Source organism: Antennarius striatus, chromosome 1 (genome assembly GCF_040054535.1).
Source record: "Antennarius striatus isolate MH-2024 chromosome 1, ASM4005453v1, whole genome shotgun sequence".
Lineage (NCBI taxonomy): Eukaryota > Metazoa > Chordata > Actinopteri > Lophiiformes > Antennariidae > Antennarius > Antennarius striatus.
In genome coordinates, this window is record NC_090776.1 from 21725748 (window position 1) to 21740865 (window position 15118).

Here is a 15118-nt window from a genome sequence, read left to right on the forward strand (position 1 = left end):
CAGACTGGAACTTTGAAGTAAAGTCATGACTCTGAGCAAAGAAATGTCTACAGACTATTTGAAAGGGTCCTGGTTCAACAATCTGCAGCAGGATGAAACACCATTATCTTTAACTAATCACACAGATACGTTTTATTCTGTGTTTTTTCTCACGAGCGCTCTGCGTCTGAATGAAGACTGAATGAATCAAGGCATCAGACACTTTGTTTTTTGTGTATTCTATTTTTTTATTTTTTTTTGCAAGCTGCCTTGCAGTACATTGAAATGTTATCTTTATTTGATTTGATATATTTTACATTGACGTTTCTCAACTTCAGTGATTATTCTGGATTTTACTTTTTTCTTAGTTCAATTCTTGATCCTGTTTTCACTTTCTTAGCACTTTCTGCTTGTCAATTCTTCACTGCAAAGCACTTTGAGCTGTAGATTTAGTATGAAAGGTACGATACAAATAAAATCATGCAAGTACGCATACACATATACAGCGAAACAGAACCATAAAATCCACTCAGGTAGGTAGAATTAGCCCTAAATGCTTGTATAAGGACTGTTTTCATGTCAGACGTGACCAGTATGTAGAACATGTGACTGTAAATGTAAGAATCTGTATTCAAAAAATGGAGGAGTCGATGTTAATGTGTTATGTAGAGGCTATTTGTACCTGAGAGACACTGCCAGGATCTTCTCCACTTCAATCCGCCTCTTCAGCACCTCCATCACCTGCCCTTTATCTGGGCCCTGCTTCACCTTCTCTCTTCCAATCAGGTACACAGACTTGGGGGTCAGGATCAAGTCCCTCTTAATCCCCTAAACACATCACAAAAACAGATGGCCGTAAATGTCGTCTCAGTCGTCTGGCTGCAGAAAGAAGCTCCAGAAGCAGCCCTACCTTGAAGCGACGGTCGTATTTTGTGACTTTGTCAGCAAAGTCTATCTTCTCTCTCTTGCCCAGGAACTGCCGGAGCTCAGGCCTGTCATCCATACCCAGGTAGTCGCCGACAAAGTTCCTGTTGAGGCTGTGTCGTCGCCTCTCCTTCCGGTTCAAGAGCAAATCAGAAGCTAAATAAACCCAGAGCAAGTGAGTGAGAGATGGGGACAGGGGCAGATATAAAATGCAAATAAGGCTGTAAAAGATGTCGCGTCTCTCACCCTCTTCCCTCATCTGGACATACTTCTTGCGGGCCACGTATTTCCTCCAGGCCTTTTGGATGGTCCTTGCATATCCATCAAATTTGCGTTCTCTCGTCTCTTCCAGCAGAAAGAGCTGAGAGCACAAAAGAAAGGAAATCAGAAACTGGCAAACCTCAGAGTAGAACCCCCGACACACAGAAACAGGCTGAACGGAAGGACTGACGTCACAAACATGCCTAACATGCCCGTGTGTGCGGTATGTAAGCCTGTGCTCCGTTTCTCACAGAAAACTTTTAGAATTGTTGGAGTGGAAGAATGAAGGTGTTACTCCGTGTAGTGACCCAACGACATAAACAAACTGCATCTTTTTCACCAGCAGGAAACAGTTTCCCATGAAAGAACTACAAATAAGTGATGATCAGAGTATCACCCCCCCCACCCCCACCCCATTTATTTTCTGTGACACTCAGATATTATCTAATAAATTGTGGTTACAAGAGGTCAGCCGCTCATCCGTCACCACCGAGGGAGAAGTTCTACATCTGGCTCAAACTTGATTCATTACATCCAACAGAGAAGAGACGCTCCAGTCACGCCACTAATGAGCTGCTGTCAGAGTCTTATCAGACGGGGAGGCTTGTTTTGAGAAGCCTGGCAGCTCATTTCAACGTCCACCCCTGTGTGATATTTACATTTCATAAGCGCACCTCCATGACTCCGACTCTCAGTGTGGGGGTGTTGGGGGATGGGGGCTCCTGGCGTACACGGCTGCATGAATAAGTAAAGGAATTCAGGATCAGCTGGAAGACCTGAATTACAACTGAGATGTCTGTGTGTCAGCTTCCAAACATACTCCTGTGTGTGTGTGTGTGTGTGTGTGTGTGTGTGTGTGTGTGTGTGTGTGTGTGTGTGTGTGTGTGTGTGTGTGTGTGTGTGTGTGTGTGGACATGCCTATTTGTGCATGATGTGTACAAATGTTAATAAGTGAGAGGTTTCACACAAGCGCTGCTTTCACTCGAGTCGTGAACAGAAAAGATACGCTGGAGAGAAGACAAGCCGTTACGATGTCCCGTCCTCCCCCTCGCCCCCCTCCCCAAACTGCAACCACAGTCCGTACTTGTGTTCAGTTCCAGAGCGGTGTTGACTCAGTGCTGACGTGGTACGAGGGTCGGGTTCAATCTCCTCCCCCTGCTGCAGGGAGTCAAGCACCATTTGGGACGCTAATGCCCTTTTATGGTCTTTAATGTAAAAATGGATTACGTTACCAGCAGACGTCGTGACGCGACCGCCTGAACAAAGATAACAGGAGCAGGTCGGGCCGGGCCGTGGGTCATGAAGGGCAAACGCTACACAAAAGAACAGGATGTGGTAGCGTGAAGGCAAACGCACCGACTCGGGGGCTTTAATGAAGATCTTGGTGCGTCCAAGCTGGAACTGATCCTGGTCCATGTTGACAGACCTCAGGAGATGAAGCACGCCTTGTTTCTCATCTCCTCGCCATGTCGGCCAGGACTGTTTGGTCAAAATGGCGTACCTGAGGACCAGAGATAAGGCATTTCGAGTGCTACTTTCTATCAGCCAATCAGATTAAATCACAGGGAAAAATAAATAACAAAGAAAGAACTTACCTGTTGAGGAACTTCCTGAAGACTCTCCGGTAGGCGTAGCCAGCACGCCTCACCCGGATGTTTTCTTTCAGACCCAAATATTCCACCTGGTGCTTTACTCTATGGACAGATCCCAGGATTCACATCAAGACCAACAAATAACCAAAAAACACTTGAAAAATTAATGACGTAATGGAACATCACACCTCTCCATTAATTCTCCGTTTAATAAATTTATTATACTGGTGGGAGTTTTCGTCTCTCCGTCTCAAGTTTTATCACGTTAAACCAGCGGTCCCCAACCTTTTTAGCTCCACGGACAAGTTTCATCTAGGACAAAATATTGCTCAATAATCCTTAATGATGCCAGGACATTCATTCATTCATTCATTTGTTTTTAACCCACGCAGACAGCATGTAAACTCCACACAGAGCGGGACTTGAACCCGGGGCCACTGTGTCTTGAGGCGGCAGCGCTAACCACTGCGCCACCGTGCCGCCCAATGCCAGGACAGCTGTAGTCTAATAATAAATCATCCGCAGTGGTTTTATGTAAAATGCAAACGTCTACAGACAATAAACAACTTTTTTTTTTCATAAATTGATAATCAACTTCTATGTAAACAAAATAATTGTAAGAAATAGTTATACTGTACTAAAAACTCGATTCAAGTGACTGCACTGATGAGGTTTATTTTGAAATATAGCGACTTAGTAGGAGAAATACTGATCATTTACAATAAAAGGGTGAACAAGTCAATCTAATAATAATAATTAAAATAATGAGAATTAGTGGAGAAACGGGAGACAATGACACCTGAAGTGTGTTCTGGACGTCCGGTCTACTCCGCAGTTTGGTTTTCTTTTCGGTCACTGCAGAAAATCCCGCTTCATTAAGACAGGAGGTTGGAAATGGAAGCAGGGTTTAAGATACTTTTTGGGGCGATCTCAGGATTATCTGCCTCGATTTAATCCAGAACACTGGAGCAGTTGTGGGCCCTTAATTTAGGGGTAATGGCTGGTAACCTGTCACGTGACTGAGACCTGTCCAGCGGACTGCTTGATACTACAAAAAACCAACCGTGGATTCAAAAGTTTCAAGTTCAGGTGGTTTGTTGTGACACTTTTATGTTTTTATGTTGTGTAATTGTTAAAGAAGAACACAATTATTACGGGTAGAGTGGGTGAAACGACCAGCAGCAAGACAAAGCTCATTTAATTTAATTTATAACCCCACCCAGGAGGCATGCTGCTGTCAGTAGCAAGCTTAATGAGTGGAAGGGATACTCAGGTTATTGTCTGCTAAAGTTTTTTGTCAAACAAAGACTTTCAGCACTGCTTCACTCAGACTTCCTCTGAAAGCAGCAATTCTGCGTCTAATTAATGAACCAACCTGTGCCCCACTCACAACAGGAAGGTTGTTGGCTCAGAACAATGCACCAGCTGAACATTTAATGTCCAAAACCGACGAACAGGGAAGGAAAAGTGGGAGACTGAAAACAAAGGGAGAGAGGGAGGGAGCCTCAAACACTTCTCGCCCAAGACTGGGTTCATCATACAGCTGGAAGCACCCGAAACAAAGAAGAGCAAACAAAATGAAAGGAAGAGAAGAGAGAAGCAGGTGGTGGCAGAACTGATCAGTACGACTATATGGAGTTCACCTTTAGTGTGAAGTAATTCAGAGGGTAAGACTTTCACACAAGCAAGAATATATTTAAAAAATATATAAGAATGAAGAAAACAACATTTAAATACTGAAAAATTAAAGAAATTCGCACAGATCTTTTACAGAACTTACAGCTACCAGCCAAATTAAAGCTATTTGGCTCCAGCTCAGAACTCATGTGAAAAATAATATGCTGATGTAAAAGATGTTCATGACACACTTTTATGTTAAGGAGAGTAAATCACTTGATGAATGTGTTTTTTCTGAAGCGTTTGATAAGCGCAGGCTCCGTGAGCACGGCGGTCTCTTACCGGCTCTCCTCCCAGTCCCTGGGCTTCTTGGTTTCGTTGGGTTTGATGCAGCGGATGTAGTGTGGAGTGCATTTCATCAGCGTGCTCACCAGATCATTGGCTTGTCTCTTAAGGATGGAGAGAAGTAAAACGAGGATAAGAATGATTATCAAAATGACGTCAGACTCATGAATACACAAAATGCTGTGATGTCATCAACGCCAAATACTGACCGACCACTGAAGCACAACCCCCCCCCCCCCACACACACACACCCTGATAAGAGAAGAGACACACACTGCACACTCTGCTGAACACACACCTTTATTTTGCTGCCTGCCGTTGTGGGTCGGCCCTTCTTTTCAGCATGAAGGTTTTCTGGAAACAGCGTTCTGATGAAGGTGCTGTTAGAGGACGAAAGTGATGGGGGGAATGAAAGAAAAACAAATCAAAAACAAAAACGCTGTAAATGATTAAAGATCCAAGGACCTCTGTTGAAGGTCACTGGTTAAAATTCCTGAAGCACGTGGGAAAGTCTGAGGCCTGGGAGGGAGTTAGGTATGTGTGCATACTGTTCCGTTGGCACAAACACCTTACTGTGCAGAGAATCCATCCGAGACATATTATAGTTTAGATTTGTTTGATTCTCAGATCATAAAATTTAACTGACGTGTTAATTTTATTTCTGAAAAAGAATGGGAAGTACAAACAGCCGCTATTCCCGACAATTATTTGGTATTTTGTCAGTTTGCGTTTTGTTTCTTATTTAAACCTCAGACGCTTGTGTTTCAGAAAGTCCCTCTATAATGGAAAAGTGTTACACCCACCTTTTTTAGAGGGAACAGAGGCGCTCCCCATGAGATCGAGTAGCGTCCACATTTTAACCGTAACATAAAATTAACTCTGACGTACGACACTTATTTTTAGCTGTAAATTTACCGCTTGACTTCTTTATTTAAAAGGTAACACATTCAGAACTCTGTCAGAGGACTTTTGTTTTTCCACTTTTGTCATCTATCATTCGGGCAGCTTGTATTTGGCTCCTTTCAAACAGGGTTGTCTGTTCTCGATTTGACAATGCACATAAGAATGCTCTGACTAAATGCGCCGGCGATTGATGGTTCCGACGGATGATGTCACCACTTGGATGTTTATTATTTAATTATTTTCTCTGTGCTTCCTTGTGTTACGGCTCTCTTTAATTCCCCCTCGCCCTTCTGGCTTTCTCCCACAGTAGTATTTATTTGGTTTAAGCATCTGACACAAGCCTGGGACACACAAGAATGGAGCAGCAGGTTGTTTGTACAAATAGAAATCTGCTAATACCGTCCAGCTGACAATGCTGGCCTTTCTCCTCTCTTTAGCCTGGCTGCTCTGAAGAATGAGGCTACTTCCTTCCTCCTCAGACTTCCTTTATGTGTGGCTGTGCCAAACTCTTTCATCAGTGTGTGTGTGTATACATTATAATGTGACTGTGTGCGGTGCACATAGCTGCACATGCACAGGTTTTCCAGCACGCGTCCGAGTGAGATTTTGACATGAATCTCCTTTCATGCCTCAAAAAAACATGCAGACAATGAGGGGAAAAAAGCGGCATCTGAGACCTGCAGGGGTTTCACGTCACAATGCATGCTGTTTGCACAGATGGCCACTTTGACACAAAGAAATCTCAAGACACCAAAAACATGGAGGAGGGGGCGCTCCACAATGCAGCCCCATAGGGAGACGACGCATGTAGGACCAGACTGGGAAGACCCTGGACAGATGCCAGACGTGAGCCAGGGCAAAGGGCATCAAACCCCAGTCCATGTTACATAATAACCACAAGTATCACAATAGGACCCCCCCCCCCACCTTTGAATGAACACATTAGGACCCATCACCCCATGTTGATGCAATGTGCAAAAAAAAAAAAAGGAGTTACTTACATTTCACTGCTCTGCATCAACTCAATGAGGTCGGTAAAAAGGACGTCTCGGTTCCTCTCACAGAACCCCTCGGCGTCGTAGGACACCTGGAGGAGGAGAAAAAGATTTGTTTAACAGTCCAAACTGAAGCTGCATCAAAATCAAACATGGCTGATGTTCTGGTAATATCCATTTTATGGGAAAGGAAAATAAAGGGCTGCAGATCCAAGCTTCACGCCTACCAGGATTAGCCGTCTTATAAAAAACCCGACTGTGGCTTGAAAGTGTAGAAATTGACCCGTGCTATTTCTGGTATACTGCAGGCTGAGACTGGAAGAATGTTGTGAGTCCCTTGAGTCTGTATGGCACGGCTCATTAACCCTGTGGTATGAGTGCCAGGCTGTACATCTGGAGAATGACACAAGACAACAACGGCCTGGACACCCAGAATAGAATAAATCTTTAACCAGTCAAAATAATTGAACTGATGCCAAAACTTCCTATAGATAAACTGTAAATGCACAGGCTGAATAATGACACTGTTGGAATAAGAGAAAGGATTGCATGCATGAAAAGACGAAAACAGAGAATGTGGTCTTTGAAGACTTAAAAAGATCAAGATGACATCAACTCCAGATTTAGCAGCTGCAGGGCTGGTATTCATAACACATCACAATTATAAGTGGAAAACTCCTATTGCAGCACTATAAAAAAAAAAAGACATTTTAAAATCTTTCTATTTCAAGAAGATGCTGTCAGCTCCATGACGACTATCTACAAACCACCGTCATTTTCAGCTCACGTCACAGCGAGCAACAAGTGTCTGGAGGCTGTTGCAAATGACACGTGTCAGTAAAGACAATAAATACAAGAAGGACCAAAAATTTAAGTGAGATTCAGAGTGTTGTTTGTCCAAACTCTTAGAATGACCTTTCCAGCATAGTGGTGGATGATGAAGCCCTGGTTCCAGCTGTTGAAGTGTTCGTGGGAGTTGATCTGGACTCGGAGCTTCTGCAGCATGGTCTGGTCAGCACCTTCACCCACCGCATGCATGGTGGCACACACATCATCCAGGATGCTCATGATGCCAGGAGGATTCTAGGATGATAAGTAAATACTTTAAACTCTAATAGAGGTTAGTTGGTCAGATCTGATATAATGTGAAAATGATTGAGAATTCTCTCATTAACAGTTTCTTATTTGATTTGTAGGTCCCCTTGCAAGACACGCTGTATGAATTCAAGCAATACAAAGATCTGAACAGTGATTTTATGTCAATGATGTCTGACTTTTGGAAAAAAAAACCCCAAGGCATTTGAAGACATCTCAGGCCATGTGAATATTTGATACTGATTTCTGACATTTCAAAGATTCTACTTTTTTTTTCTTTCAATGTCAGTAATTCAGCAACACAGAAACATTTTAGCAGCAGGGCTAACTTCGTTCCAGGAGACTGATCTTCTAAATAAAATTAGTGCAAATTCATGAAAATAAGATATGAAAGCTATAGTTTAAATCTGTGTTGCATCTTGAGGACAGTCTCTTTATTGATGTGGTCCATCACACCCTAGGGCTTCAGTTTGCATACTGGAGACGGTGTCTCTGAGCCAATGAACACCAGCCGCTGTCACTGGATTATCTAAAGGGGTCTGGTGTAAAGAGTTGTCAGGCACTGATACAGACCCTCTGCTCCTCTGGAGGTTTGCTATAAAGCTCTTGTTGTAGATTTCATGTATTGAACTTCTGTGTGGGGTAGACTGACCAAATTAAAAGGCAATTAAGAGTATTAAGTCATGGCAACGGAGGAGAAACTCAGCAGTAGCTCACAATGTACGTTACGACATGAGGACAATAAAAAAATCAAAAAAGGTTCATAATTAGAAACACTCTTTCACATCCAAGCTAAAGATTGAGAAGGAGTGCAGAAAATAATAATTTGTTTTTCATTTCACCATTCTGCTCTCAATTTAACATTTATTACCCCAAGAAGGCTGTCAGCATTGATGAATCTGAAGATTTCTTTCAAATACTCTGGTATGCTACGTAGAATAATAAACCCTTAAAGGATTGTCATGAGGAAAAGGTGATTACATCTTCTTTTAAATCCGTAGGAATTTACCGATCTCTAAAAATGTTCACAGCTTTGATGGAAGTTTGGTTTATTTATTATTGTTTGTTTTATTGTTTCAAATTTAAGATAAAAACTTTCAGTAGCAGTTAATGTTCATTAAACATAAGGACTCATCTGTTCAAAACACTGTTGATTAATATATTAATATTTTTGTTAATAAAATGTCAGATAAGTCTTCAAATTGCTAGTTTTGTCCAAGAGTCTAAAAACTGAAGAACTTGTGTTTTGCTGTAATCAAACACTGGGAATCTGCACATCATCACCAGAGTCAGATCTATAGGCGATTTAAACTCACTGATAATCAACTAATTAATCCATAATCCATCAGCTTATTGTCGGGCCTCTTCATAATAGTCTATACAGTCTACAACTGTATATTTGTTGAATTTTCACATTCACATTTTTATCGCTACAGTTACACACGTCACTAAACATGTTCATTATTAACTTTGCTTTCGATGAGATCACAGACGATCTTGTTGTTGAAGTAGTCAATCGGAGACCACTTGATGCCCTCCTGCACGTACTCCTCCTACAAAAAGTGACAGGAACAAAGATCAGGATGTGGAATAGTACACTTTAAATGAAACTGGAAATAAAAACAGTCCAATATGTTGAAGAGAGCTGAGGAACTTGACCTGCTCTGCCTTTAGAGTCAGCTCAATGAAGATCTGCTGCAGTTTCTCATTCACAAAGTTGATGCAGAACTGTTCAAATCCATTTTTCTGATGAACAGACAACTTGGTTAATAATAATCAATTTACCTTCACTTGAGTATAAATGTCTTTTAACTTCTGCATTAGGAGCGTGTTTGAAGATGGAGTTTTTAAAGGAAGTGACCCATTGTTTAAGCGTCTCCCTCAGCCTTATAGGATGGTGGTCTGCTGCTTCCTGTCTCATAATAAAGCTGACCTTGCCGTAATTGTGTACACAAAGATAAAAACATTCTAACCAGAGAAGGGAGCCAAGGGATTTGTCTAACACTACTTGTAATGGATAATATCATCCAGTGTCAGGGTACAAACTAATAATCTGCACCAGATATTGGAACTTTAAACAACTAGTGAAGCAAAATAATGCGGAACTCTTTGATTTAGATTATTCAGTCCCATCAACAACCCAGGACTAAAACTGAACAAACAAGTAATCAGATTAGAAAGGAAGGATGGAGAGGTCTGCTGTCTCAATCAGGAGACAGAACTTAATCCACATACTTTATAAATTAGCTTTATCCTTGTGTTTAATCTCTTTACATGCTCAAACTCAATGCCTGTTAATCTAACTAATGTGTTGCTGCTGTGTGTGTGTGTGTGTGTGTGTGTGTGTGTGTGTGTGTGTGTGTGTGTGGCCACATAATTTAAAAAAACCAAACACTTACTTGAAATATTTCAAATCCATAAATGTCCAACACCCCGATATTAAACTCCTGGTGTTCTTTCACGATGGCTTTGTTGATGGACTGAAACCAAGGAATGTGTTAGAAAGCCGACTTAGACGTTAGAACATGACCGATGCTTATGGACGTTTTGTGTATGAAAACACACTGAACTCATGTGATTAAGACTTCAGAGCCATACAGTCTTACCTCCACCAGGAAGTCAAAAACTCGTGCATGTAAGGCTTTGGAGAGGGCGTCCCGCGTGTAACATGCCTGTTCCACATTCAGCGTCACGTCAATGGACTCCACTGCATTCCCCCACTTGCTGTCCATCTTCCTGCTGGTCAGCTTTTCCTTCAGACGGTTTTGGTCAATTCCAAGTAGAAATGCCGGAAAAGCAAGAACTATTGAGACAGAAGAGAAGAAGAGAGGGTGGAGGGTAAATAAAGATATTCTTTCTATATCTAGGGCGGCACGGTGGCGCAGTGGGTAGAGCTGACGCCGCGTTCTCCCCAGTTTCCCCGGCTTTCTCCCACCTCCAAAAACATACTTGCAGCGAATTGGCCCGTCTCAAAATAGTCCATAGGTGTGAGTGTGTACGTGTTTGTCTATATGTGGCTCTACGGTGCAATGGCATTGTGGCCAGAGTGTACCCCGCCTCACTCCCCCGGTTGGCTGGGATAGGCTTTGGCACCCCGCAACAGCAGAAGAAGCAAGTATAGAAAATGAAAAATGGAAAATGGAAATATTTTCTGTTTTTTTAGTCTTAGAGTTTGTAATGGAAATCCTAAATTAACAGATAATCAATAATTTATAGACTTATGCACATTTCATGTGTTAATACTATTATTGCACTTTAAAATGTAATTATTGGTATTATAAACTGATAAATTGTTCCAGAATGTTTGTAAGGAGTCATGCTATGAAACAATGTTTCTATTGAAACGAACATGTCCCCTAAAAAGTTTTTGTAGCGGTACTCTCAGATTTAAAAGACTTTTCTTCCTACAATAACAGTATGTGCAACTGTGTGAAGCCACGAAGTTGAGGCGATTCCGTGGCTACACCACTGAACCTAAACATCCTCTGGAGAAACTTCAGAGCTGATGAGCTTTGAATTATAGCTTAAGACAAAAGAGAAGAATAGCAACCCCTGATAACAAGTGTTAGGAAGGCCACAGATCATTTGACCTCGACCTGACATGTACATTCTCCCCTGAGAGCCCCTCCCTGCCTTATTAGAGTGACTCACTTCCCCTTAAAGGAAATGGCTCTCAGGCCGGCAGAATCGGTGCATCTGGGAATGCTTTCGACCACTGCAGTAGCCCCCCTTATGGCACAGGAGGGTGTGACTGACCCTACGTCTGCCTATGTAATGAGGAGAAGTCAGCCTTTGTGTTGGACAGGAAAAGCTGTGATTTGACACAATGACTTGGATATTGTCTTGATGATTATAGGACAGCAGCTTGCATCTCCATTAATCAAAATATTTAAAAAACAACAACACATGATACAGATGGAGATAGATAGGTGATAGAGATAGAGAGAGATAGATAAATAGATAAGAAGATAAATACAGGATTTTCCACACTATATCGCGCACCCAAAAGCCTTCAATTTTCATAAAACCGACAGTGTGCCTTATAATCCAGTGCGCCTTACATATGAATTATATGTTTGTTTGTTTGTTTTGTTTTTTACTTTTTAGTAATAGGTTATTCATTGAAGGTGCGCCTTATAGCCCAGTGCGCCTTATAGTGCGGAAAATACTGTAGATAAATGGATGGATAGACTCTGTGAGGTTCTGATTGTTCTTCTTTGTTAATTAAGAATTAATGCAGCACAGAATACATACATATATGATTTAATCAGCGGTGTGTTGTCAGGGTATTTTTATGTCTCTCTATACCCTAAACTTGACTCTACTGCAAATATCCAGTTAGCTTAGCCAGGCACATGTAGTGGAAACAGCGGCAGGAACTAGCTCAACTTTTTCCACGATTAAACAAACCCCACCAAGCGCTAAAAGATTTCTGTTACTGCTTTATTGGCAGTGATGGTTTTACAGCAGTCTACGTGGTAATCCTGAACTCCTGAACTGAAGAAGTCTCTTGGATGAGAGACGAAACGTCTTCAAGAACTGTCTTAACGTCCAGTGGAACGACTCCAACAGCTTTATGATAACCATGACCTGGATGACTGAACCTACACAGACATCTACGTGCTAAGTTAGACTAAGCTGTTTGTCTGCTGTCTGTTGCTTCACAAATGGTTTGGGATTAATTTTCTCATATCTACAGGTATAAAAGCCAATAAGATTTTTTTTTTGTTTATTCCTTTTTATAGTTAGAATCTCAGTTGTCAGACTTTTCAGGACGATTCATGCAACCGTTATTGTTAAATTGTGCATGAAGCACAGTTTCGACACACAAGAGCACATTCACAAACAGAAGTCCTGTAACCATTTCTTTTATCAAGCAATGACCTGCTTATCAGTGATACTCAGAGCAGACTACGTGAATTTGGTTGGTGACATTTCATATGGGGGGCAGTTGTCTGAATTTGTGCAACACGGTGCAGTTTAAGCTCAGAGTCAGTGAGACGGGAGCGAACAGGAAAGGCAGATTACATGGAGTGCCTCTGTTACATCTGTCCAGAACAGACCAGGGCTCTGTACACTGGCAACTGAAGTCTCATCTGCATCACAGCATGAAAAGGAAGGAGAAAGAGGAAGAAAATGAGGCAGCAGAAGTCACTTTGGTCTCTGACGAAGTTTGTCCAGATCTTTAACTCAGACTGTTGGCGGCAGGCCTGTGATAACACAATAAAACTTAAGGCAGAAAAAGTGGTGAGAGAGAAATATTCACCAAAGCCAAACAGAAAGGGCAGATCAGGACACTGTGGAGAGACCTTCAGGAACACAAGAAATCCCCGAAAAGAGTCAGTGTCCCTAACACTTGACTGACCAATGTTAATTCTTAATATTCGTTAAAAATATTCTTCAAAAACCTTAAAAAACTCACTGCTCTTTTGGGAGAATGTGAGAGATTCAGTTTCCATTGTATAATATTGATTAAATGTAAAGAAAAATGTAAAACCATATTTAAATACAGAATTTACATTTTCTGTAATGAAATAAATCTTGACTGATACACGAGAAAAGAGGAAAATATGCTTTCATCCATCACCCTCGTTGAGTCTTAAACACCAAAATAAAGTGCTATGATGTATTGAGATCCAATGGAACTGCAGCAAGTTGTAGAAAAAAGTAATTTAAGACGTTGGTTATCATCCCTGTTAAATGCATTTTATATCTAAGAAACAATCCATTCAAATCTAATTACTCTATCAAAATACGAAAAAATAAAACACTAAAAATTCCAAAATGATCTGCTTTTATCTGTTTTTCATAAAAAGTAGATAAGCTTTTATAAATAATTGAAGGTTTTTGAGTTAAACCATGTAAACCTTTACAAGAAACAAATCTCCCTCACAGAACCGCTGTGTTTAGAAGGTTGAGTAAAATACTTACACTCTTCACTCTCCACAGCTGCGTAGTTGCCTGCTTCCTTGAAGTTGATATTCCCCAGATGAAGGACACCAGCCACAATCTGAAGCACCATGGCGCGATCCTCCCCCGAGATGCCAACCACCTCCATAGCATGCTGGGAAAATAAAGCAACATAAAGTGTACACTAAATCAGAGGTACGGTGTGGGCCTGCTTGGTCCTGTGGTATCTTCCCCATGTTGTCTGTTTGTTGTGCTCTCAATTCTAAACACAAGCAGAAGGTTCTTACCATCGTCTCCTGGAAGTCACTCTTGTCGTTGATGTCGTCCACTTTGTAGGAACCGGACTGATTGAGGTAAGAGTAGTAATCCAGAGTCGTGATTCCAAGGCTGCTCTTCTGCTCGCTCTTGGCTCCTTCTATCAGCTGTCGAGCAGAGATCAGTACACATGAATGCAAGCAAGAACAGACACACTTTTACACAAAATATGCATGTGGCAGTAGGATTTTTATGCCAGTGTGAAGAGAACTGTATCATCCTGAGATTTCCTCACAACTCAAATAGTCCTGTTCACTTTTCAGCTTGAAAAAAGTCTCACCTGGTAGAATATATGGAAACTCCTCTCTCCAGGATTCCTCATGACGACACGTGACTTTTCCAGAAGGAAGTTGGAGATTTTCCCTCCGTCTGGTTCTCCACCAGAGCTGAACTGGATCTCAAAGTATTTCCCCTGATGGATCAGAGAATGTTTGTTTTTCAGTTGTGTGGAGTGGGCTGCAATAACGCTTAAAGCCAAAGCCATAAGATGTGAAACCCGATCTGAACCCGGCTGCTCTAGGTGTGAGTACATTTATAGAAAGATCCATTCCTGCTTTGTGTCTGCTTTTTTTCTCCAGACAGCCCTGTAAAGTAATACGTGTTCCAGTCAGAAACACTATTCATTTAAAGACTGACTGTCTCAAGAGCAGTAAGCACAAAACCAAATGATTTTCTGCCAAAAGCAGATCTGAAAATATCACAGCTGCTAATCAAATACTGCCTAATACTGTGTATTAACCTGAATGTTCAGTAACAGAATTCAGCTTTATTATTTCTGTATAAAATATCCATGTAATGTGTATACTGTATGTAATTCACCTACATTTTAGACCTCATATCCTTTGTTAGCACCAAATAATGTGCATCACTGGCTCTGCATGTTTATCTTTAGTTATTAGCCTGGCGATGGAACATCTAGATTACTGACTATTAATAGAAGTGATATAAATTTTAATAATAGTAATAATACTGTTTTCAAATGACGAGCTTCAATAATGCACCAAAGAAATCCGTGTATTATTCTGTGGCACATAGTAGCTTCTGACTCGCTTAACGTCTGAATGCAATGGAATTTTTGTGTGTGTGTGTGTGTGTGTGTGTGTGTGTGTGTGTGTGTGTGTGTGTGTGTGTGTGTGTGTGTTCTTCCACTGTGGGTTATGATTACACAGAACGGTCTTCACT

The 15118-nt window shown here is 41.4% G+C and overlaps 1 protein-coding gene across 2 annotated transcripts in view; it reads right to left on the minus strand.

The window, feature by feature from the left end:
- Positions 1–15118, minus strand: part of myo1ea (myosin IEa) — a 45802-nt gene that overhangs the window by 6083 nt on the left and 24601 nt on the right. For both annotated transcript variants that reach the window (XM_068320508.1, XM_068320498.1), the window contains exons 7-22: positions 14217–14348; positions 13909–14043; positions 13643–13775; positions 10318–10514; positions 10111–10191; positions 9371–9457; positions 9181–9264; positions 7532–7699; positions 6623–6708; positions 5017–5098; positions 4716–4822; positions 2760–2858; positions 2521–2665; positions 1150–1264; positions 890–1059; positions 662–807 (exon numbers count right to left, since the gene is read on the minus strand). In XM_068320508.1, coding sequence (XP_068176609.1) covers positions 662–807; positions 890–1059; positions 1150–1264; positions 2521–2665; positions 2760–2858; positions 4716–4822; positions 5017–5098; positions 6623–6708; positions 7532–7699; positions 9181–9264; positions 9371–9457; positions 10111–10191; positions 10318–10514; positions 13643–13775; positions 13909–14043; positions 14217–14348 — 1967 coding nt within the window. The remainder of the gene's footprint in view (positions 1–661; positions 808–889; positions 1060–1149; positions 1265–2520; positions 2666–2759; positions 2859–4715; positions 4823–5016; positions 5099–6622; positions 6709–7531; positions 7700–9180; positions 9265–9370; positions 9458–10110; positions 10192–10317; positions 10515–13642; positions 13776–13908; positions 14044–14216; positions 14349–15118) is intronic.